The 23,890-nt window shown below is 40.6% G+C and overlaps 1 protein-coding gene across 3 annotated transcripts; it reads right to left on the reverse strand.

Moving 5' to 3' along the window:
- Positions 1-1,228: 1,228 nt before the first annotated feature.
- On the reverse strand, positions 1,229-20,777 carry LOC139445487 (uncharacterized). Of its 3 annotated transcripts, none has more exons than XM_071226628.1 (5): positions 20,129-20,777; positions 6,823-7,013; positions 4,058-5,857; positions 2,992-3,083; positions 1,229-2,644 (listed from the first exon to the last, which is right to left on the reverse strand). In XM_071226628.1, the coding sequence occupies exons 1-5, from the start codon at positions 20,496-20,498 to the stop codon at positions 2,383-2,385; spliced, it is 2,715 nt and encodes a 904-aa protein (XP_071082729.1). In that variant the 5' UTR covers positions 20,499-20,777; the 3' UTR covers positions 1,229-2,382. The 3 variants fall into 3 exon arrangements, 2 of the variants coding, with proteins under 2 accessions (XP_071082729.1, XP_071082730.1); XM_071226629.1 differs by lacking the exon at positions 20,129-20,777 and adding an exon at positions 7,633-7,745; XR_011651869.1 differs by having other exon boundaries at positions 2,559-2,644; positions 4,047-5,857.
- Between the last annotated feature and the right edge of the window lie 3,113 nt (positions 20,778-23,890).

Here is a 23,890-nt window from a genome sequence, read left to right on the forward strand (position 1 = left end):
CACATTGGTATACATTGTATCACAAATGCGGGTATAAGGCTTGACGCATTGGTATACATTGTATCACAAATGCGGGTATCAGGCTTGACACATTGGTATACATTGTATCACAAATGCGGTTATCAGGCTTGACACATTGGTATACATTGTATCACAAATGCGGGTATCAGACTTGACGCATTGGTATACAAATGTACCACAAATGCGGGTATCAGGCTTGACGCATTGGTATACATTGTATCACAAATGCGGGCATCAGGCTTGACACATTGGTATACATTGTATCACAAATGCGGGTATCAGGCTTGACGCATTGGTATAAAAATGTACCACAAATGCGGGTATCGGGCTTGACGCATTGGTATACAAATGTACCACAAATGCGGGTATCAGGCTTGACGCATTGGTATACAAATGTACCACAAATGCGGGTATCGGGCTTGACGCATTGGTATACAAATGTATCACAAATGCGGGTATCAGGCTTGACGCATTGGTATACAAATGTACCACAAACGCGGGTATCAGGCTTGACACATTGGTATACATTGTATCACAAATGCGGGTATCAGGCTTGACGCATTGGTATACAAATGTACCACAAATGCGGGTATCGGGCTTGACGCATTGGTATACAAATGTATCACAAATGCGGGTATCAGGCTTGACGCATTGGTATACAAATGTACCACAAATGCGGGTATCAGGCTTGACGCATTGGTATACATTGTATCACAAATGCGGGTATCAGGCTTGACACATTGGTATACATTGTATCACAAATGCGGGCATCAGGCTTGACACATTGGTATACATTGTATCACAAATGCGGGTATCGGGCTTGACGCATTTGTATACATTGTATCACAAATGCGGGTATCAGGCTTGACACATTGGTATACATTGTATCACAAATGCGGGTATCAGGCTTGGCGCATTTGTATACATTGTATCACAAATGCGGGTATCAGGCTTGACACATTGGTATACATTGTATCACAAATGCGGGTATCAGGCTTGGCGCATTGGTATACATTGTATCACAAATGCGGTTATCAGGCTTGACACATTGGTATACATTGTATCACAAATGCGGGTATCAGGCTTGGCGCATTGGTATACATTGTATCACAAATGCGGGTATCAGGCTTGGCGCATTGGTATACCACAAATGAGGGTATCCGGCTTGACGAGATTAAAAAAAACAGATCACATTCTATATCACATTACGTGTTTATTCATGTATGAAGCTCCGCACATATATTAACATATGAAAGAATATTGCATTGCCTATATCATTTTAACAACAATGGACGGTTTGTTATGTAGTTCCCAAATATACAATTTAGGGGGGATAAATTGCTCTGTTGGTAATCACAATTTGAAGGCACGCCATGGAAATATGGCATTAAAAACAGGGTGTTTTACTTTGCAGATGTCGTTGTAATTATCAACGATGACGGACGTAAATCAGATTTGAGCTTTTCTGAAGCGCATACAATGAATCATACAGACTTAAGACGTCGAGAGTTCAACTCACTCTCATCCCAGATAATAGAATTCTATAAAGCCTAAGGGACGCAACCCTGCACAACAAACTGACAATGGCAGTTAGGTCACCCGTGTCTCTTCAAGGCCGAGGTAAATAAAAGTATATACATATTCACAATGAGGTTCGAGTGTACATGAAATGCACTGTCTGTGCACGTTGCTTGAATAACTGCATATCATGCATATCTGTATGTGAATAGCCTACAGCTGTCTGAGTGAATACAGCGGTGAGTCAGATCTAACAATTCTTTCAGTGTCGTTTCAGTGATCATTCAATAACCCGTGCTTTTGTCAGATCCTGCCTTTAGAAGAGAAACAATGTTAAACCGTGTTAAAATACTTGTGGGTAAATAATATCATGGCAACACTTACACTGGTATTACTTTACCAACTAACCCATCACATAGTACTTCCCAAAGCATCCACAGCTCTACATGGAATGTGAGACACACGTCCCAGCTCAAATCATGTCCATAAATATCTCTCTGGTTCTCTTTTCGCTTTCCTCGTCTTTCACAACTGTCTGTTAAATGTGTGTGACCAAACATCACAGGACCATGGAGCCAGGTTGGTCATGAACTCCTGTTCAAGGCAAGACACCAGTTCACACGATGAGACAGGGGTTTCTTCTGCGGTTCTCCAAACGTCAACAAACGTAACGTGTTGTGAAGCTAGACATCTCGAGTGTATGTCATTGCCGGACAATCTTCAAAAGTTCAGTGTCAGGAGCTGTTTCAATGAACATTTGTTCTCAAGGACAGTGGTTTCCCAATGACCTTTAGTGATCATACGGGATCGCCAGAATTTGATTCCAGAGATTCCTCAAAGATTTCAAGATGCCTTCTTCCGAATGGTATGTGAATATTTGACTCTGAGGGGTTTTCTGAGCTTCACGTGAGAGAACTGTTGCCACCGCTTGCCTCTACTGTGTTCACTTGGGTTGACATCCGGCCCTTTCAATCCTTCTCTCATGTAATGTTCCACCAGTTCTTTGAGGTTGTCAAAATCTGTGCCACCAGGAAAGATGTACAGACGAACCCGGGTGCCATGCTGACGCTCGAAGATTAGATAGTTACGTAGTGCATTGAGATGGCTGGAAGAACGAAAAGAATCATATTAAATCTCCGCCATGTATGATAATAAAAATATAAAAGCAAAAGGGAAGTAAGACCCAATCTTCCTCAAGAGGTATTGAAGAAAATCCTTTAATGCATTTACTACTATATACACGCGTATCAGAGACCATTGTTTACATGAAACAAGTAAATGTTTACATGTGTGTCTTTGACATTCACCAATTCAGTGGAACCCTACAACACTGGTATGGTGATGACAAACACAGAAACATAATGGCGGCACATCTAGGATAGGAACACACGATCACAGGCTTCCCTACCTAAGGGAAGCAACTCTGCGCATCACAACACAATTATGACTTACCTAACTGTGATGACGTATTGTCTTTTGCGCCCAATCCACCAAACAATGAAGTTGCCATCTTCCTGCTGGTAACGCTTCATGGTTGAGCAGATCTGGTTAAAGAAATTTTAAATGTATAAACTTATCAGAAGATCTTTACTTCTTTTGAAAATACCGTTTTAGAATGCAATGAAATTGTTTCGTAGATATATGAAATTGTTTCCACAAATAAGGGTTCACCGCTATTAGTGTCCGAATATATTTCTGTTTGTCTTCGATATGTATTCTATCATGGTACTTTATCAATGAATTAAATGAACCAATAGTCGTGAGACCTGTCCAGTGCAAGAACCGGGATATGTACCTGAGTCTCTATCAGTGCTTGTAGTAAGAGGCGACTAACGGGATCGGGTGGTAAGGCACCATGACTTGGTTGATGCACGTCATCGATTACAATTTTGTAGGATATTGCTGAGTGCGGCGTTAAACAACCAACCAACTATCAGTACTCTCTCTATCTAAGGGGGAGGGGTATGTTCAAGTTCCGTTTTCATAATACTCCGACCCCATATGGCATATTTACGAATTCTGAGTGGTCAAATAGCACGTAGAGAGGTTAGCTAAGTTGTTAAAGTGACTCCTATGTTTGACACAATATATGAAGTCTATTCTTGGTGTTACCCTCCTTAATATGTTGTTGTTGTGGAACGAAATGTTCCAGCTATATGACGACGGTCTGTATATAATCGAGTCTGGACAGATAATCTAGTGATTGATATCATGAGCATCGATCCACGCATTTGGGATACGATGACATGCATCAACCAAGTCAGCGAGACTGACCACCCGATCCCGTTAGACGCGTCCTTACGACAAGCATAGTCGTCTTTTACGGCAAGCATAAGTTGCTGAAGACCTATTCTATCCTGGCTTTTCACAAGTCCCCTCCTTAATATGGCTGGTATAATATGCAATGCGGCGTGACATGCAACCCACTCATTATCCGAATAACGGTGCTAAATCCAAAATAACAAAACATAATCAGTGTCTCAAAATTCCCTGAAATGTAAATATACCTGTTTCTTACCGATTCCTCCGTTTCCTGTGGACACCATCCGGGCACTGCATCCAGATCACATAAATCCCTGACGATAGGCCTGTCATGGCTTGTCCTCAGTCTCTTCATTGGTATGGGTGGAGACGGTGTAGGTGGGAGAGACCGAAGCTGGTTCTGGGAGATGTCATCAATGTAAGTATACTGTGAGTCATCAGGTACACCCTCTAGGTATTCCATATCATTAGCACTCCAGTGTCGGTTCATTGGGATCGGTTGTTTTTTGGGTGGAAACTTGGTCATCTGCTGCATGTCAAAGTAGGATGCATCCCGTTCTTCATCTTCAGCGCTGAATCGTGCGTACACAAGTCCATCTGAGTTCATCTGAGATGGCATTTCTGCAGGCATGCTCTCCGACCGATTCATTGCCATGTACTCGGTTAATTGCACATGGGGTAATCCTTGGGGTGGGTTGACGCCTGAAGAGGTTGAGAACCCAAAATATCCACTGCTGCCTTGTTGAATCACTAACGGGACTGTCTGGTGTCTATTAGAATTTTCACTCTCCATTGAACTCTCCATTGGCTCACCCTCCATTGCACTGTCCTGTTTAGATGTCATTGACCCACTGTTTCCTCTGTAACTAAGGTATCCATCAGCATCAGTGTCTATTACGGTAAAAGCTGAAGCATCACTAGTCGGTCTGCTGCGACTGTCAATATCAATTTCCATCAGCGAATTCTGCGAGGCAAATGTTGCATAGCCATGGCTGTCCTTTGAAACAACACACTGATCAGGAGGTCTCTTAAACTCGTCTGGAACTGACTTTGGTCTCTCCTTCTCTTCCTTACTGTCTCTTTTAGCAGGAACAGTAGTGGGTTCACCTTTCTGCCTTAACACTGGAAGAGAATGCGACCCATGCATACCCTGGAGTTCTCCTTTCTCCTGAGCCACAACATCTATATAACCATCCTTCCTTTGCTGAAGAACGCACGGCATCGGCTTAACATTCGTCATAGGCATGCGTGGGAAGGAGGAAGGTGGGGGCATTCTGTCATGACTAACATAAATTTCATTTTTCACACATGGCAAAGGCTTTGAATGAGGCATAGATGATGCCATAGAGCTTGGTTTTTCTGGACGAAATGTCGCAGACTGGTTTGAAAATCGGAGCACAGGGTGTGTATGAGGAACGTAATCAGACACTTTTGGTGTGTGCCTATTTGGCTTAGAGTCTGCTGACTTTCTTTGTGGCTCACATCTTTTCATTAGTGTCATGTCATCATCATCATCAAAGGATGCGGATCTGAAATGATCAGATTCGAATAAGTACCCTTTTGGGTAAGTACCCGAGGGCAGTGTTCTTAGAGTCGGATACGTTTCAACCACTGAACAAGATGGCTTCTTCAACAACGTTTGACGGTCCACATGTGATGAACTACATGACCATTCAAAACTTGGGAAATGATGCGGACTTGAGTTTGAGGAGCTTGGCAAGTTCTGACAATGCAGCGGTTTTATTGCAGATTCTCTCTCTGAGAGATTATTGTATCTGTCATAAGTTTCAGGATGAGCATAACCTGTATTTAATTGGACTTTGGGTGCAGTGACAGAACATAGATTGTTAGATGTTGATGCTTCATCTGTCACAGGTATATTAAAAGGGAGCGATGTTGCCTGGGAAGTGGAACGGTATCCAGGGTCGTACCCGCTTGGGTAACTTGGTGCACCCTCAGCCACACATGGTTTGGGAGTAGATATCTGGAAGCTGCCATAGACGCTTCTCTCGGATTCATCTGTAATTTCTCCTTTCTTAACAGATAGCTGTGTTCCCTGAAATAAAAGCGAGTTTAAATAAAATTAATAATTAAAATCAAAAAGTCTTCGCATTAAGAACAAATCTACAAAACAACATGACAGAATAATTAGTTCGAGTGGTAGAATTGTGTGAGTGGCGGTGGTACATGTAGGCAGGATATCCTTCCCTTTTCGCGAACACCTGGCGTCATCACTGATTTTAAGAGATCCATGTATATAATTTTCACTGCATTGTTGCCTTTTCTGTCCAAAGAAATCGTGACTGATTATTTTTAGATTTTATGTTTTATACATATTTTTGTATTTCAACCCATTCTTATATCCACATATGTTAATCCGTGTAGTTTCTTCAATGATCATGCTATTAGTTTCCACTTAATTCTGTGTCGTGTGGTTCAAAATAGTCCACAACGCTCAATCAGCCTAAACGCGCAAGGGCATGTAAGCTCGGTCTGAAGACCTGAGGTAATTTATACAGGCCACCTCACGAAATGCGTGCATTATTATTCGAGCAGCCAGCGAGACAATCCTGTGTGAGCTCGCGACTCAAAGGTAAACAAGTCCCATTACAGGGTAAGGATAGTTACTGAATAGTTAAAGACACGAGATCTGTTCTGTTCACAGGTAAAACAGTAACGATATTATTATAAACATACCGAGTAAATTATTACATATTCTCAAACACAAGCTCAGAATAATGTCAAATAACATTTTACAAATAATAATTACATTGGTGCACAAACGACATAGAAGTTAAGAATAGTTGGCAATTGTTATTGGTATGTGCTCATATATAATCAACTAAATCAGTTACATCGCAATATCATATTAATCATTACAAAGTGGCACATATCAATAAAGAAGGACGTTACATGACTGTGATAATGTTATTATAAGTCCGTGTAAGCGATTGATGACATACAATATAATATCAGTGTCATGGAGCCCCAGGCATACAATAAGAAAAATGTAGTATGTACCTTGAGATGATAAGCAGGCGTTTGCCAGGTTATCTTGGGGTTTGGACCTGCAATAACGTAGCTGGGCAGACCCGAGAGAACGTTTTCTAGACTTGCTGCCAAAGTAGAATCTTTCTTCGTGGTCACCGACAGGTACTTGAACTGTCCTCTTTCGTCTTCAATCTTGACGTTAAGCTGCATGGAATGTAAATCTGAAAGGAAGGGTTTACATGCGTTTACAGTTATTTAACAACACACATTCAGCGTTATATCATCACACCTGTGTCGGCACACCTTCATAACACGTGCCCTGCTTTTCAAACACATTGTCCAACAGAAGCTTCTATCTTCGTGAATGAGTAATAATTGTTTGCAAATACCACTTCAAAATACATCCATTGTCTACACCATGGATAGTTCAGGTATTCACTCAAAACAGAACATTTCGTTCCAGGTCAGTAGTTTGGAGACAGACTGGGCGTGCTCGCGGTTGGGGATTGAGACAGTCCTCTGTAATTACATACATGTATAAGGGGTCGGGATGACCTTTGACGAGTTGTAAGCGCGTATCGGATTTAATGCTTGGGCAATTCATTGACATAGACACACATATAAAGACCATCTGACACATGCTGCTATTTAGGAAGGCGAAACTAACAATGATAGATGAAGTCATTAACAATTCAAATCAGTTTGCTTTGAGTGTTACGGACTTGCCTGCACATTGTTGGATTGGAAACGGAAACACATAATAAATACATAATCAAGCATCCTAAAATATGACGTAAAGGTGAAAAAGCAAGCAAAAAAGTAATATTTTCACCAACACACCGAATTTCATTTTCAGCGTTGTTGCAGCGGCGTGTTTTCTGCAAAGGAATCTTCTATGCTACTTGAAGGAGGGCGATACAACGATCCCATTATTAAGCCTCCAGACAAAGCAGAGCAGTGTCGTATAACTACGGATATCTACGTCACAGGACCTGGCACTCGATCCCAGGGTCATAAGGGGTCAGATGTAAATCACGTTTTGCCCTCGCTCTCCACTTTCTCCCCTCGGCTGTGCATGCAGCCTGTGTGGGCATTCCCCAGCCAGTGTATTCCCCAGAAATAAACAGCCCACATCATTTGTGATAGGAAAGGGAGATGTTGAAGAACGATGCTATAGCCTTACATGCTGTCAGGTGCCGGGGGCGTTTCAAGCCAGATGTTTTGATAGATACTGTATATTTCCCTAGCTCACAAGGACATGATTTAACATAATGGCTACTGCTGACTCTGGTCGCATCACGAGTTGTTTGCACAGGCGTCGATCTATTTCCTTATGAAATGAATTTATGTGTACCGCACTTTATTCCCGGGAAAAGGGAAGTTAGTCCAGTGCTCAATAAATTTTGTGTATTTTTTTCTCATGGATAGTTCATGGTGACTAACTGATAGTGATTTATAAACGCATGCTTATAATATGGACGTGCTCTTCAGCATGCACACGGAACTTTTACTCAACAGGCGTCATTCAAAATCAGTAAAAGTGTTACAGGATTTCTGGTCCATCACTTGATTGTCTTGTTGACCCGAGAAGGTCCGGGTTAGAACAGGTCTTCAGCAACCCACGCTTACCATAAAAGGCAACTGTGCTTGTCGTAAAAGGCGACTAACGGAATCGGATGGTCAGGCTCGCTGACTTGGTTGATGCATGTCATCGGTCCCAATTGCGTGGATCGATGCTCATGATATCAATCACTGGACTGTCTGGTCCAGACTCGTTTATTTACAGAACGCCATCATATAGTTGAAATATTGCTGAGGCCTAAAAACAACCAACCAACCAACCAAATGTTTGTCAGGCAGCAAACACATTTTTTGTGTGCAAATTGTGCGAGTTGCGGGTGCTACCGTAGAACCGGAAATATGCTTACCCTTTACGCGAACACCTGGTGTCATCACTGATTTTCCGTGATCCTTTTATATACTTTTAACTGTAATTTTGCCTTATATGTCTAATGTAACATTTTTGTCAGATGGTCGAGTCTAGTCATTCTCTGACGTTAATGTTATATATTAACATGGTTTCGTCTCTTTTCTTTACTCACATTTCACATCAAATCACAACACCCCAACCCAACCCATATACATTGTTTGATGTTTAACGCCACACCCAGCAATATTCCAGCTATATGACGGCGGTCTGTAAATAATCGAGTCTGGACCAGACAATCCAGTATACCTTTCTTGTTTAACGCCGCACCTAGCATTATTCCAGCTATATGACGGCGGTCTGTAAATAATCGAGTCTGGACCAGACAATCCAGTATACATTGTTGTTTAACGCCGCACCCAGCAATATTCCAGCTATATGACGGCGGTCTGTAAATAAACGAGTCTGGACCAGACAATCCAGTGATTAATATCGTTAGCATCGATCCACGCAAACGGGATACGATGATATGCATCAACCAAGTCAGCGAACCTGACCACCCGATCCCGTTAGTCGCCTCTAACGACAAGCATAGTCACCCTCTACAGCAAGCACGGGTTGCTGAAGACCTATTCTAACCCGGATCTTCAACGGGTCGAAGTTAAATTAACAACACTTATATCAATGTTATGTTTTTGAACGACGTTATCACAAAAAATAATGGCCACTGTTGTTAGCTTTGTAATTAAAAATCATGTTAAAGGAAAAGAAGGTAGTTTCAAGAAGCAGATAATTTCTTATACGTACAAAATCCATCTGTAAAACACAGCATCACATTTGTTTCGGTGCCACACAAACGCGTTCACCCAGATCGACAACTTCTCGCTAACTAATATTCCAGGAGGAAATGGGAAATCAATGTTAAAGGTGAACATTTCCTGTAAAAGGCTTTTCTGAACATCCACTCCGTCCCGTAACCGGCCATTGTGCGGTTGGGTTTTACCATAAACTCGGTTTGTCATTAACACCTGCCAGGTGAATGCCATATCCGGTTTAAGCTAAATCCTGTTACGGATGCAAGCTCCATGCATGACATAAATCACGTGAATGATTTTGAATAAGGTTGTTCTTGAAAGTGAAGGTAATGTGCACATTTAAACACTTTCAGTTCCATAGATTTATATATGGTTCAAACTTTCTCCATCGCGAAGATTGTCAAGTGTAAAGAAATATACTTAGTTATATACAACGAGTTAGCCTTTTACGCCAACAGAATCTGTGTCGGTAGATAATTAAGATGGATTCTCTGGCTTTGATGTTTCATGATATTATTTTGTAACATTTGCACATAAGCTGAGAAAATAGTTTTTTCTTAATCTAGGGATGTGAACATTAGCCTAAACTTTTTAAAGAAGGACTAGAGGTCCGGACCAGTAAACAGGTGCTGAGATCGTATCCCGCTAGTGCCCGGGTTGTTATTCAGCCTTGGGACTAACAATGTTTACAGGTATTTACAGTGTCACTACCCATAATGCACAGTACATTCACCGTGTGCATTCAAAAGAACCCACTCGTCCGATTGTAGATGAGTGAGTGAGTCGGGTTGCTTTTAACAGTATTCCAGTTATATAGCGGCGTGTCAGCTTAATGTGAAAGGAAACCCCTAAGTGATGCATGTCTCAGACATTTACCACTTTGGTGAAACCCACGAGCACGGGTATGGTGCTGACAAACCTAGAAACATAATCGGGGCGAACCGGGATTCGAACCCACAATCATAGGTTTCTGGCGTGCCTAAGGGACGCAACTCTGCACAGCGAATCGCGGCGCCTTAGAAGACTGGGGCACCCGTGCCACCTTAGACGACTGGACCGCCCGTGCAGTTTAAAATAGCAATGGTTAATTCCTCTTGTATATAGACGCGAAGGTTATTTAATTGTCGTGTTTCATCAAGTTCGTAACGAGTTTTAAGACAATTGTTTGAGTAATAAGATTTGTAATTCATTACATTTTCCTGCCGTCCTCAACACGAGTTGTGCTAAAACATCTACGCTTAACTCAACCACGCTGAGTCTCAAGACTCCGCGTGAATAAATTAAAAAGGGAGTCCAACTGAAGTCTAGAATGATTTGGCAAGTCTAGATTGTCTCAGATTATATATATATATATATATATATATATATATATATATATATATATATATATATATATATAATATATATGTATATGGTAATCTAAACCTAAATATGTAGTTTTGCTTACGTTCATCCATATTGGACCGCCTCCGTGAGGTAGAGCGGCCGCGTCATACCAAAAGACGTTCAAAGATGGTACTTGTTGTTACCCTGTCTGGCGCTCGGCATTAAGGGGCTAAAACAAGGACTGGTCGGCTCGGAGTCAGTATACTGTGTCTGAGTGGGGTATTCATGTTAAACTGCGGCATGGTATCTCAGTGGGCTAGTACTATAAATCGGCATCAGTCCGGACTAGTACAAGCAGCCACACAAACACATACACGTGCATGCACGTCGCTATATAAGTGCAATAATCTTGGAGGCGACGTTAAACTCAATTTCACCTCACCTCAAATAACACAAGATGGTACCTGCTGTTACCCACCCGGCGTTCGCGTCAAGGGGATAACACAAGGGTTGGAGTCAGCACAACGCGTATGAGGGGGTATCCGTGTTTTAGTGGCATTTAGAAGTTGTGATGGTGTGATGAAGAAAGACGAGTTCTAAGGATGAACAACTTCTTTATTACAATTAGTGCGACGTTTCGGTGTAGATCCTAACACCTTTATCACCCCGACCACAACATCCAGTGGAACAACATCAAGATCCTGGCCAACAACCAATCAGACTACAAAATCAGGAAATTCCTAGAAGCCATCTACATCAAAAGGATCCAGCCAGCAATGAACAGAGACCAAGGCTATTACATCCCGCCTGCTTACCATCACCTAATTGCTAAATCCCTTTGTCCATCCAATTAATCCAGTGGCTTCCATCATCTCTATCAGTCTGCTTGTTTACTCTGCTTGTTTACTCTGTGTTCATTAGTCATCCACTGGCTTCAAATTATCTTAATCACCTCTCTGTGTCCATCAACTAGTCACTGTATAAACTTAGATGTCAATAAGTGTATATATACCTATGTTGTTTAGCACCGTGCCCCCACTGCAAACAACCCGAAACCACAGAACACGCACTCATTCACTGCACCCACTACAAAACACACAGAACCACACTACAAACCACCCTAAATCTAAATAAGGTTCCTACTCTAGATGAAATACTAAACCCTCAAAATAAACTAGAAAACTTCAAGGCCCTAGGCGTATTCCTAATCAAAACAGACCTAATTAAGCGCATCTAAAAATTAATTAATCTACCAATCCAAAAACCAATAAACATACAAACACCCACCTCACCCGGCTCCCTTAGTTCCCTCCTCCACCCACCTCGGCATTTATTCCAAATTTAAAAATTTCAAAAAATCAATATAAGCAACCCCTAAAAGCCCCCTCTTGGGTTGCACACACCTCTTTCACCCTTTTCGGAATACATTAAATGGTCTGGCCAGGCCCGTGTGCGAAATACGCTGCAGTCGGAAAGCGCACGTTAAATCTTCTATATCAGTCAGTCAGTCAGCACTATTAGCCCTAACAACCAATCTATATTCACGGCCGAACTTATGGGCATGGCCTCAGCCCTGCAAAACCAACAATCTAAAAACAACAATAAAATCCTAATTCTCACCGACTCCCTTAGTGGACTACAAGCCCTCCAAAACAAAAATACCAAAAAACGACCTAAATTAATAAACCAAACACTTAAAAGGTCCAACGACCTAACAAAAGCAGGCAAACAAATAACCTTCTTGTGGATCCCCGCCCACGTAGGAATTTACGGCAACGAAAGCGCCGATAAAGCAGCTAAATTATCTCTCAAAATACCAGAAATAAGCCTAAACCTACCCATCTCAAAATCAGAAATAAAAAGTGTTAACAAACAAAAAATAACCAAAAAATGGCATAATCAATATCAAAACACAAATAGCCAAATCAAAAAAGTGCTCAGAAAACCACTAGCCAAACCAAAAATCCTACACCCCTCAAAAAGAATTGACAGATCAATTACAAAACTCCAAACAGGACACACTAACCTAAATAACCACCTAAAAAAACTTAAAAGGCACACCACAGGCAACTGCCCCCACTGCAAACAACCCGAAACCACAGAACACGCACTCATCCACTGCACCCACTACAAAACACACAGAACCACACTACAAACCACCCTAAATCTAAATAAGGTTCCTACTCTAGATGAAATACTAAACCCTCAAAATAAACTAGAAAACTTCAAGGCCCTAGGCGTATTCCTAATCAAAACAGACCTAATTAAGCGCATCTAAAAACTAATTAATCTACCAATCTAAAATCCAATAAACATACAAACACCCACCTCACCCGGCTCCCTTAGTTCCCTCCTCCACCCACCTCGGCATTTATTCCAAATTTAAAAATTCCAAAAATTCAATATAATTAAGCAACCCCTAAAAGCCCCCTCTTGGGTTGCACACACCACTTTCACCCTTTTCGGAATACACTAAATGGTCTGGCCAGGCCCGTGTGCGAAATACGCTACAGTCGGAAAGCGCACGTTAAATCTTCTATATCAGTCAGTCAGTCAGCACTATTAGGACTTATTTTCGATGTACATCTCACCTGGGATGCTCACATCCAAAACCTAACAACTAAATGCAGTAAAGACCTAAACACCCTAACACCCTAACAGATGCCTAACTGGCTATGACTGGGGAGCCTCCAAAGATACCCTCCTCTCTCTCTACATATCACTAATTAGATCCAAACTAGACTACGGCTGCGCCATATACAACACCCTAAACAATTCTCTATCTAAAAAACTTGACTCAATACAATATCAGGCTCTCAAACTAATTACACGCACCCAACATGGCACCTCCTACACTTCACTTCAGGCCTTAACAGGAGAAATGCCACTAAATCTACGGAGGGAACAGCTAAGCTTAAATTTCTGGGCCGCGTCCCAATCAAACCCTCTCATCCAAAACTTAATAAACCAAAATATCAGCCCCCAAAACCAAGCCCTAGCTCGTAAACACCCCTTACTTACCCCAATATCCCAAAGAATAACAAACTACCTAAATGAACACCAAATTAAAAATCTTAAACAAAACTGCAAACAATCAAATATCTTCACCCCTAAACTTAAAATACCCCAAATAGACACAACACTAGCTAGCCAAATAAATAAACAAACCGACCCAAACATAGCTAAAACCACCACACTAGCATACATACACGAAAATTGGCCAAATTGGTGTCCCATTTACACGGACGGATCTTCAGATCCGACCTCCAAACATACAGGTTTCGGAGTCCATACCACACAACCAACTAAAACCACACAATCCTTCCGACTCCCAAACAACCAATGAATATTCACGGCAGAACTAATGGGCATGGCCTCAGTCCCCCATAATCAAGAATCCAAAAACCACAAAAAAATCCTAATACTTACCGACTCTCTAAGTGGACTGCAAGCCCTCCAAAACAAAAATACCAAAAACCGACCTAAATTAATAAATCAAATACTTAAAAGCTCCAACGACCTAACTAAGGCAGGCAAACAAATAACCTTCTTGTGGATACCCGCCCACGTAGGAATATACCGTAATGAAAACGCCGATAAGGCAGCCAAACTATCCCTCAAAATCCCAGAAATAAGCTTAAACTTACCCATCTCAAAATCAGAAATTAAAAGCGTAAACAAGCAAAAAATCACCCCAAAATGGCATAACCTATATCTAAACTCAAATAGCCAAATAAAAAAAGTACCAAAAATTCTCCATCCATCAAAAAAAATCGACAGAGTAATCACTAAACTCCAAAAAGGACACACCAACCTAAATAACCATCTAAAAAAATTAAAAAAACACACTACAGGTAACATCCCACACTGCAAACAACCAGAAACCCCAGAACACGCACTCATCCACTGCACACATTACCTAACACATCGAACCGCATTCCAAACCACCCTCAATCTAAACAAGGCTCTCACTCTAGAAGCAATACTAAACCCACAAAATAAACCAGAAAACTTCAAGGCCTTAGGCGTATTCTTAATCAAAACGGAACTAATAAAACGCATCTAAAAACACTATAATCTACCAAATCAAAATCACAAAAACAAACAAACATCCACCATACCAAGCTCCCTTAGTTCTCCTCCCCAACCCCATCGGCATCTATTCCAAATCTCAAAATTCCTAAATTCTATATAAGCAACCCCTAAAGCCCCTCTTGGGTTGCACACACCACTTTCGCCCCTTTCGGAAACACATTAAATGGCCTGGCCGGGCCCGTGTGCGAAATACGCATCAGTCGGAAAGCGCACGTTAAATCTCCAAAGTAAGTAAGTAAGTTAGTAAGCACTATCCATCACTTGCTTGATAAAGGTGTTAGGATCTACACCGAAACGTCGCACTAATTGTAATAAAGAAGTTGTTCATCCATAGAACTCGTCTTACTTCACTATAAAACCGTCAGTCCGGACTAGTACAAGCACCCACACGTGCCTGCACGTCGCTGTGTAATTGAAATAATCTTGAACGCGAAGTTAAACGTTTCTATCTCACCTGAACATAATCTAAAATATTCATACTTACTTGTATTACCCCAAACATCACCATTGTTTGATCTAACAGAGCCTCTGACTGAAGCCATCACCAAGGCCTGGTACATTCTTATGCATGTATGACTCCTATTACCACATCTATACTAGCAGCAACAGCTGTTACTGTAGGCGTGTCCAGGTATGTATTGGAAGTTTCCTTAGAAACACACTTGTTCGGTCAATATGTAGTCAGACACACACATATGTCCATAACTGTAATAAGGCTGTGATCATCTATACTATGTTTGTTTTGTTTGTAGATTAACGCCGCACTCAGCAATATTCCAGTTATATGACGGCGATCTGTAAATAATCGAGTCTGGACCAGACAATCCAGTGATTGACGTCATGAACATTGATCCACGCAATTGGGATACGATAACATCAGCAGCCAAGTCAGCGAGCCTGACCTCCAGATCCCGTTAGTCGCCTCCTACAAGCATTGTCGCCTTTTACGACAAGCATAAGCTGCTGAAGACCTATTCTAACACGGATCTCCACGGGTCCCATATACATGTACATCGTGATTGTGATAGTAGCATTCATGTGCCTTTAGCAATATATATACGTCCATTATTACCGAATCTCCTGAGAAATCAATTTAGATTGCGTGCGTATTGACCGCAAAACAATCAGGAGTTTTAATGTGTACAGTGCGAGACATATACCCTTAGGTTGATAAATGCGTTGTTCTGAAACTCATTAACCTTGGCGTCTTACTAATTACTCGAATTAACATGTAGTGAGTCATACTTGGCTTTCGGCCTTGCAACGCAACACATTCGCTTTGTACTGATCTCCTTGAATATGTTGCCTATGCACGTATAACGCATGAGTCATTTCACTAGTTTATTAATGGTATTGATTGTGTTTGTATGTGTGGCACTCTCTATCCCAGCAGTTTAACGAGGCAGCCCTGCAACATGGCATCCCTGTTGCTAAGCTACAGGTAAATCATTGATTCGGAGGGGCATGCGCAGTCAACTGATAGCAAATTCCAGTCAGGGCGTGGTCACCATGCAAGCTTAAGGGTACTCCTTGACACGAGGTCGTTACAGTGTCTGGGCAAACAGCTGATCGTGATTCAATGCTTCCTTCTGTGTAATTGATCAATTTACTAGAAATGCATATACGTACAATAAATACGATGTAACACCCGCTCGTATTGTTTCAAACTATCATAAAAATACAGATGTTACTAATTGAAGCACGCTCATTGATTTTAATATTTAAGTGTTTCGTATAAGAAGTAATGGAGTTAGTGGTGCATCTATATATGTTTGAATAAAGTCTATGAAAATGTATTAATCCACATCTTAAACATATATATTGTTTACAGAAGCTTAAACACAACCCGGTAGTTATCTTAATGACACAAAGACAATTGTAACATATTGTCATGTTGAACTTAAAAATCGACATTATAAATAGTAAATTTCAGCTCTGTGGTTTAGTGTAAACGGTTAGCGTGTCATATTGTAGATTGGAGTGCATAATATTCGAAGCTAGTCATATGTCGATGAGTCACACAATAAAGTCAACAATACTGTGCTGCAGTACACGACAGGACATAATCCTACCCCTAGCCCGTAGACATTTAAACCTTGCACCCGGAAGATGGGACAACTGTCACCCAATTTTAAAGTATACTAGAAACGTTATGCATTTTGAAGTTTTATAGGTGATCGGCTGTAAACGTCTAACATTTCTACAACTCATTTGGGGATATGTTGCAACAAAAATAACACGACTACGTAACTACATATTTGCATTCATTTAGCATTGTATGTTAAGTGTCATCCCAGATGACCAAACAATGTATCCGCTCTTGCTGCTTATAACATATCATATTATGACACGTGTAAAAACAACCATACAATAATCTGTATTATAAATAACATTTCATATGATTTGTTCATAAAAAACTTGCACTTTACAGATGGATTTATTAAGGGTAAGACAGGATCATATATCTGTATGCTTTATATCGGATAAACGATTATATGAGATTGAAAAGCATTTTATCGTGTTTTTCTTGTCAAATAAAATTTCAAACAAAAATAGATTTTAAAGGAAATGACACTGCTATATAACGTGGATAAACCTTCTGATAATCAGTTAACGGTTCTAATTCATTAAAAAGTCATTGATATTGACCACAATAATGGAATAATATTGATTCAACAATAGTAAAACATTAACATGTAAATTCTGCAGGTATTTTCTGTTTTTGAATAACCATTATAATCATTAAGAACAATCTCTATCCCCAATTTCCAAAAGGCCAATCAGTAATATTTATATGTACAGTTCTGTGTCTTTAAGCTCAAACAATAAGCGACATAAAGAAATCAATGAGATAGCAATTCCCAGGACATGCTTCCTGTCGCCAGTTACCTAATATTATCGCAACTGTGGCATGAACACCAGGAAGTGATATCGGTAACAGCTCGTCAATTCCATCCACTCTATTGTTCGTGCTCATGGCGATTATCTGCCAACGCGGCCAGTTGTCACTCCAGCGTATAATATACCCCTGGGTGGTTACATCCATACTAAATCCTATTAGACCTTTTGCAGTGATTTACAAATGCTTCGTGAAGATTGTTGGTAATGTGGATTACATTTTTAAGCTTCATGATACAGAATTGTCTTTCATTGTTAAGGTCAACCCCTTTAACACAGCGTACGTAATAATAAAAACAATTTGCGTGAATGATAAAGTGAACAATTGAGGCAGCACAAGCTGATATTGTCAAATAGTTCAATTTTCTCATGTGTAATCACATCACAACGCTGCAAAGAAAATTAGATAACATATATCTCTAAAATAAATGTATTTCTCCTAATATGCAGTGGGAGATGTTCATTTTTGTGTGCAATGTTCATGTTTCAGAAGACAATATTGGCATAACCCGTCTGCAAAGGGTATTTCATGGAGTATAACAGTATTCACTGCATGTCTAAAGCTAAATGTTAACATAATTTCATGATATATAAATCTTCATTCAACCTTCCCCAAGGGAATACACGGTATTGATAGTTTCAAAGTATTATTTCTTGTCACGGTGGTCAATATACGGAATGAAAGCGAAAGGGCGCATCTGACTACTCTTCAAGCGCGTTATCCGTTCATCATTTCCGAAACGACTAACTTCCGCCTTCATAGGGTTTGGACGAGTTAAGTTTGGTGTTCGAAGAAATGTGTTACAGATAACCATTTACAATCATGAGTCAGCTCAGATCGACCTACTGTTCTATTATTAAAACCCCGATGAACAAATCCTTTCTGTTCACCCAAACATCAGTTTGTGTGTAACCACATATTATGAGCATCACGTCAATTAGATTTTTTTATTGAATTCATGATCATTTGAACGATATGCAAACAATCAACAAATAGCGCATTAGGTTGTAACATTTCAAGTATAAAATAAATAAATAATATATTTCAATAAAGATATATAAAAGAAGAACTCATTCTGGTTCCTGAGGTGATTAATTAAGAAAGCCTGTAAATGATGCATGTTTTCATAGAAAATTCACTGGGAGTAAGGATTCCAAAGGAAACAATGAAATGAGCTCGAGGAGAAGAATGAATAATTCATGACATTGGTGTGGCATTGTCACTTGTCATTGTTATTATGAATGACTCATAGAAAACGATTTTTCTTATGAAATTGTGCCTATACATTGATTATTGTCTTAATTTCCCGTTCTGAAGACAGTCATGTTTGGATAGAACTCGCAGCATTGTTACAAACAGATCGAAATTTCTCTTTGTGAAAATTACATGCCATTATTGAGATTGATCAAGCATGGCCAAGCAAATATTATAAATACAAGCGACGAAAACATTTCAATAATCATCAGAAATCTCTTCTGGAAGCAGAGTCCATTGTACGATTCTGACATGGGCATGCGTTTATGAATCACTGTGAAATATTGATGTACCAGGTGTTTGCGAAAAGATAAGCTTATCCTGCCCTGAGGGTGGACCCCGTCACAAACACATGCACAGGCAGGTCAATTATTCAAATGTGTCAACACTGAAAATTTTAATTTTATTTTGTCAGAAATGTGTAATTTGTTGAAGGATTGCAGTGGGAAACACCGGTACATGATAGCGTTCTCAGCAAAGCTTTACTGGAGACATTGCATGATCTTGGCCCTGAGGCCATCGACTGACCACTGGCCTTGCTCAAACTAATGATATACTACATTTAATATGGAACCGTTTTGCAACAGATATCATGCTTTCAGTATTTTACATCCTTCATAGTATATTGTAAGTCGTATACTTGTTTTATGCAAATTTATATCAAACGTAATATATATTCATAAATCATAACTATAGACACTTTTAAGGGTGACAGGTGAATTAGGTTTTATTCATAGCCAGATTACTTGAAAACGTGAGTCATATAATAATAGATGGTAAAAGATTGAATATATTCGCACATTGCCTTGTAGTGAGTCACTTCAACAGATGTTACATAGATACATATTTTCACGATGCCAATCAATATACATGAACAATATAAAAAATTCAAGTTATTCATTCGAACATACAAATACAAAATATACTTGATAACCTACATATTATATCAGGGTAAAACAACTTTAATACACCATGAGCCTTAAACAAAACATGAGGCTCAGATATAATTTTTAGACGTACCTTTGCATGCTTTCACTACTAGATCGACACAGTCCTCTCTATTCTGTCGTCTCAATGCATTCAGAAGGACGAAGACGGTGCTTCCACTTCTTTTACCCCAATCTCGGAGCATACGGCATCCTGGAAATACCTGAGCAACCTGCGCATGGCGTCTGATCTGCTCCAGTTCAGCTACAGAACTGATACCTAGCTCTTCCGCAACCCCTTCCCAATTCCCAGTCACCCCACGGACCTCATTGAATAGCTGCAACCCCAGGTTATCCAGGGCCTGACCGGGTAGCTGATCCACCCGGAGATCCAAAATCTGTGGGGAAAGATTTTCGATCGAGGACACCCGTCTTTCGAAATCCATCCTCAAACTTTCGCTCATGATGAACAATGTAGTCCGTTCGTATCTATACGGATATAAAGTCCTTCTTGGAAAGTTATCTTTCAATCGCGGAAGTCCCTTTGGATGACATGCCCGACCTCAATCGGCCTCGTCACACCGCAACAGGTCCACGATCACATTGTATTGATATGATGTCGGGATGTGTCATCTGGCTGCTAATCAAGCCATGCCTTCTTTTTCATCATAGCTTCTGTTGATATTGAACGCTGTTTGCCGTTGTAAACGAGTGTTTACTGTTTCGCCGTAAGGTGTTGTGACTTGAAACATGCCTACACACGTCACAAGAAGACTGGTTGCTGATTGGTTGTTGTAAATAGGTCGGGGGAAGTCGTTCTATTGTCAACACAATACGTCATGACCAAGAGCAGGTCGTGTGCATGAACTTTTACCGATCGTCTTGCGACACGCTCTGATTGACACCATGTAAAGAGAAGCTACACAGATGAAATTCTGACGAAATAATGACAAAGCGAACGGTTTAATACAGATGTATGTTTGTAGTGTGTTCATGCTTTTATGCAGGTTTTGTGGATGGATCTAACTACACGTAGTACCATACAGCGAAACTTCACTAAACCGGCCTGTTTCAGTTAATCTTCTGAATGAATGAATGAATGAATGAATGATATTTTTACAGATGTACTTCCTTTGAATGTTTTAAGCCTAATATTTATTTTTACAAAATGTGTGAACCTGGATTGGTAGACAAGTAACGACTTAAATTCATATCGCTTTAGTTTTACATACAATGTCATCAACTATAATGTACAGTCAAGAGTAAGTAAGGTAATTATTGAGCATAAAAAACACAGTTGTCGACTCTGAAGAAAAACGTTGTCAGCAAATATTAGATACATGTGAGATTAAGTGATAGTGTGCTCTTAAATAAGATTTCCTTTGTATAAATCTAGATTTTCCATGATTGGTCACGCCGTCCACAAATACTGTTCAAAACTCCGTTAAGAAAATTCACTAATACCTGTCAAGGAAACGAAGTTAGGTTAGTTGATTTCTACTCTGCATAAAAAAGACCGGGTATCCATTATGACATACTTCAGCGAACACAGCCTTGTGAATCAACAAGGAAGTTGACTCGGGTAATGCGTACCTGTTTTTTATTTTTATGAAATACATGATATCGAGACCGCCTCCGTGGTCTAGTGGTAGAGGTCAGAGTTTTAATCCCCTGTCGCGTCATACCAAAAGACGTTAAAAGATGGTACTTGTTGTTACCTTGTCTGGCGCTCGACATTGAGGGTAAAACAAAGACTGTTCGGCTCGGTGTCAGTATACTGTATTTGAGTGGGGTATTCAGTTAAACTACTGCATGGTATCACGGCATTAAACCGGACAAGCAGCCACACACACACACGCGCACGCACGATAGCACGCACGCACGCACGCACAGACACGCACACGTCGCTATGCAATAATCTTGGACATAATAATCTTATATATATACATCGGCAGATCCTGTGGGGTAAAATGGGGTACATGTTTCGCACATTATAAGAATATGATGTTTGCAGTAGTTGTTTGTTTGTTCAACGCCGCTCTCAACAAAAGTACATATTTATGACTGCAGCGTGTCTGTTTGGTTTAGTTGTTATTTAACGCCGCACTCAGCAATATTCCAGCTACATGACGGGTCTTCAGCAACCCATGCTTGCTGTAAAAGGCATCTATGCTTGTCGTAAGAGGCGACTAACAGGATTGGGCTGTCAGGCTCGCTGGCTTGGATGATGCATGCCATCGTAACCCAATTGCGTGGGTCGATGCTCATGATGTCAATCACTGGATTGTCTGGTCCAGACTCGATTATTTACAGTTAATCGAGTCTGGACCTGACAATCCAGTGGTAATGAGCCTCGATCCACGCAATTGGGATCAATGACATGCATCATGTGATGTAAATGTAAATGAATACAGAAGCATGGCATTGCATAAACAATTCCGGGGTAGAATAGGTCTTCAGCAACCCATGCTTGCCGTAAACGGTGACTATGCTTGTCGTAAAAGGCGACTGATGGGATCGGGTGGTCAGGCTCGCTGACTTGGTTAAAGCATGTCATCGTATCCCAATTGCGTGGATCGATGCTCATGATATTAATCACTGGATTGTCTGGTTCAGACTCGATTATTTACAGACCGCCGTCATATAGCTGGAATATTGCAGAGTGCGGCGTTAAACAACAAACCAACCAAACCAACCATAAACAATATTTATGTCCACAATCCTGAAGTGCAGACGTGTTTACATGTACCTTATCTCAGGACTAGCTTAAATAACTGTTCCCTGTCAGAAGAGCGGTAAGTTGTCATACACAACTTCTCATCCTATACGCAGCGGATAACACTTGCAAAGTTTGAAGGGAGTTTGCGCTGAGATCAGATCAGATTGATTTTTGTATGTAATGTTATGTGTTATTATACCCATTGCACCAAACAGGACTGGTTTGATTTGCTGGTTGTATAACGCCGCACTCAGCATTATTTCAGCTATATGACGGCGAATAATCGAATATGATCCAGACAATCAAGTGACTGATATTTGAGCAACTACCGCACCATCTGGGTACGATGACGCGGGATATATCAGGTCACCGAGTCAGACCACCCGAACCATTAAGTCGCCTGTTACGACCAGCATAGGCTGGTGGGGACCAGTCCTAACCAGAATCTCCATGGGAGGCATGTGGGAACAGAAACCGAAACAATAAAAAAATAAGCATGTGTACAATAGCATACAAACCTCGCGTATATTAAAGTAGATTTTTTACATTTTCCGCAGGCTTTGCGAACTGGAGAAAACAAAAACTTGATTTTCTTTGTTCTTGTAATTTCACTCATACCAAATAACACCTATTCTCGGCCATTCTCGCACAAGCGTGGGGAACTATACAAAGAAAACATATATAGACGACCCGTGAAGATCCGGGGTAGAATAGGTCTTCAGCAACTCATGCTTGCCGTAAAAGGCGACTATGCTTGTATTATATTAATATTATACCTTATGGGGCGGGGTGCACTTAAGAGAAAACATGCTCCAGGGATGCAAATGATTAACATCAATTTGCGTTTTCTAGTCGTGTTATCTATGTTCAAAAGACCCGTGAAAATCCGGGGTAGAATAGGTCTTCAGCAACCCATGCTGGTCATAAAAGACGACTATGCTTCATGAGAGACGACTAACGGGATCGGGTGGTCAGGCTCGCTGACTTGGTTGATGCATGTCATCGATCCCAAGTGCGTGGATTGATGCTCATGATATTAATCACTAGATTGTCTGTTCCAGACTCGATTATTTACATACCGCCGTCATATAGCTGTAATATTGCCGAGTGCGGCGTTAAACAACAAACCAACCAACC

Source organism: Haliotis cracherodii, unplaced genomic scaffold (genome assembly GCF_022045235.1).
Source record: "Haliotis cracherodii isolate W230 unplaced genomic scaffold, xgHalCrac1.p SCAF_6, whole genome shotgun sequence".
NCBI lineage: Eukaryota > Metazoa > Mollusca > Gastropoda > Lepetellida > Haliotidae > Haliotis > Haliotis cracherodii.

Coding starts and splice junctions, on each gene's coding strand:
- LOC139445487 (XM_071226628.1), bottom strand. CDS start 20,498: ATGAGCGAAAGTTTGAGGATGGATTTCGAAAGACGGGTGTCCTCGATC. Junction 3,084..4,057: donor CACAGGAAACGGAGGAATCG/GTAAGAAACAGG, acceptor TTCTTTAACCAG/ATCTGCTCAACCATGAAGCG. Junction 2,645..2,991: donor CAATACGTCATCACAGTTAG/GTAAGTCATAAT, acceptor TCGTTCTTCCAG/CCATCTCAATGCACTACGTA.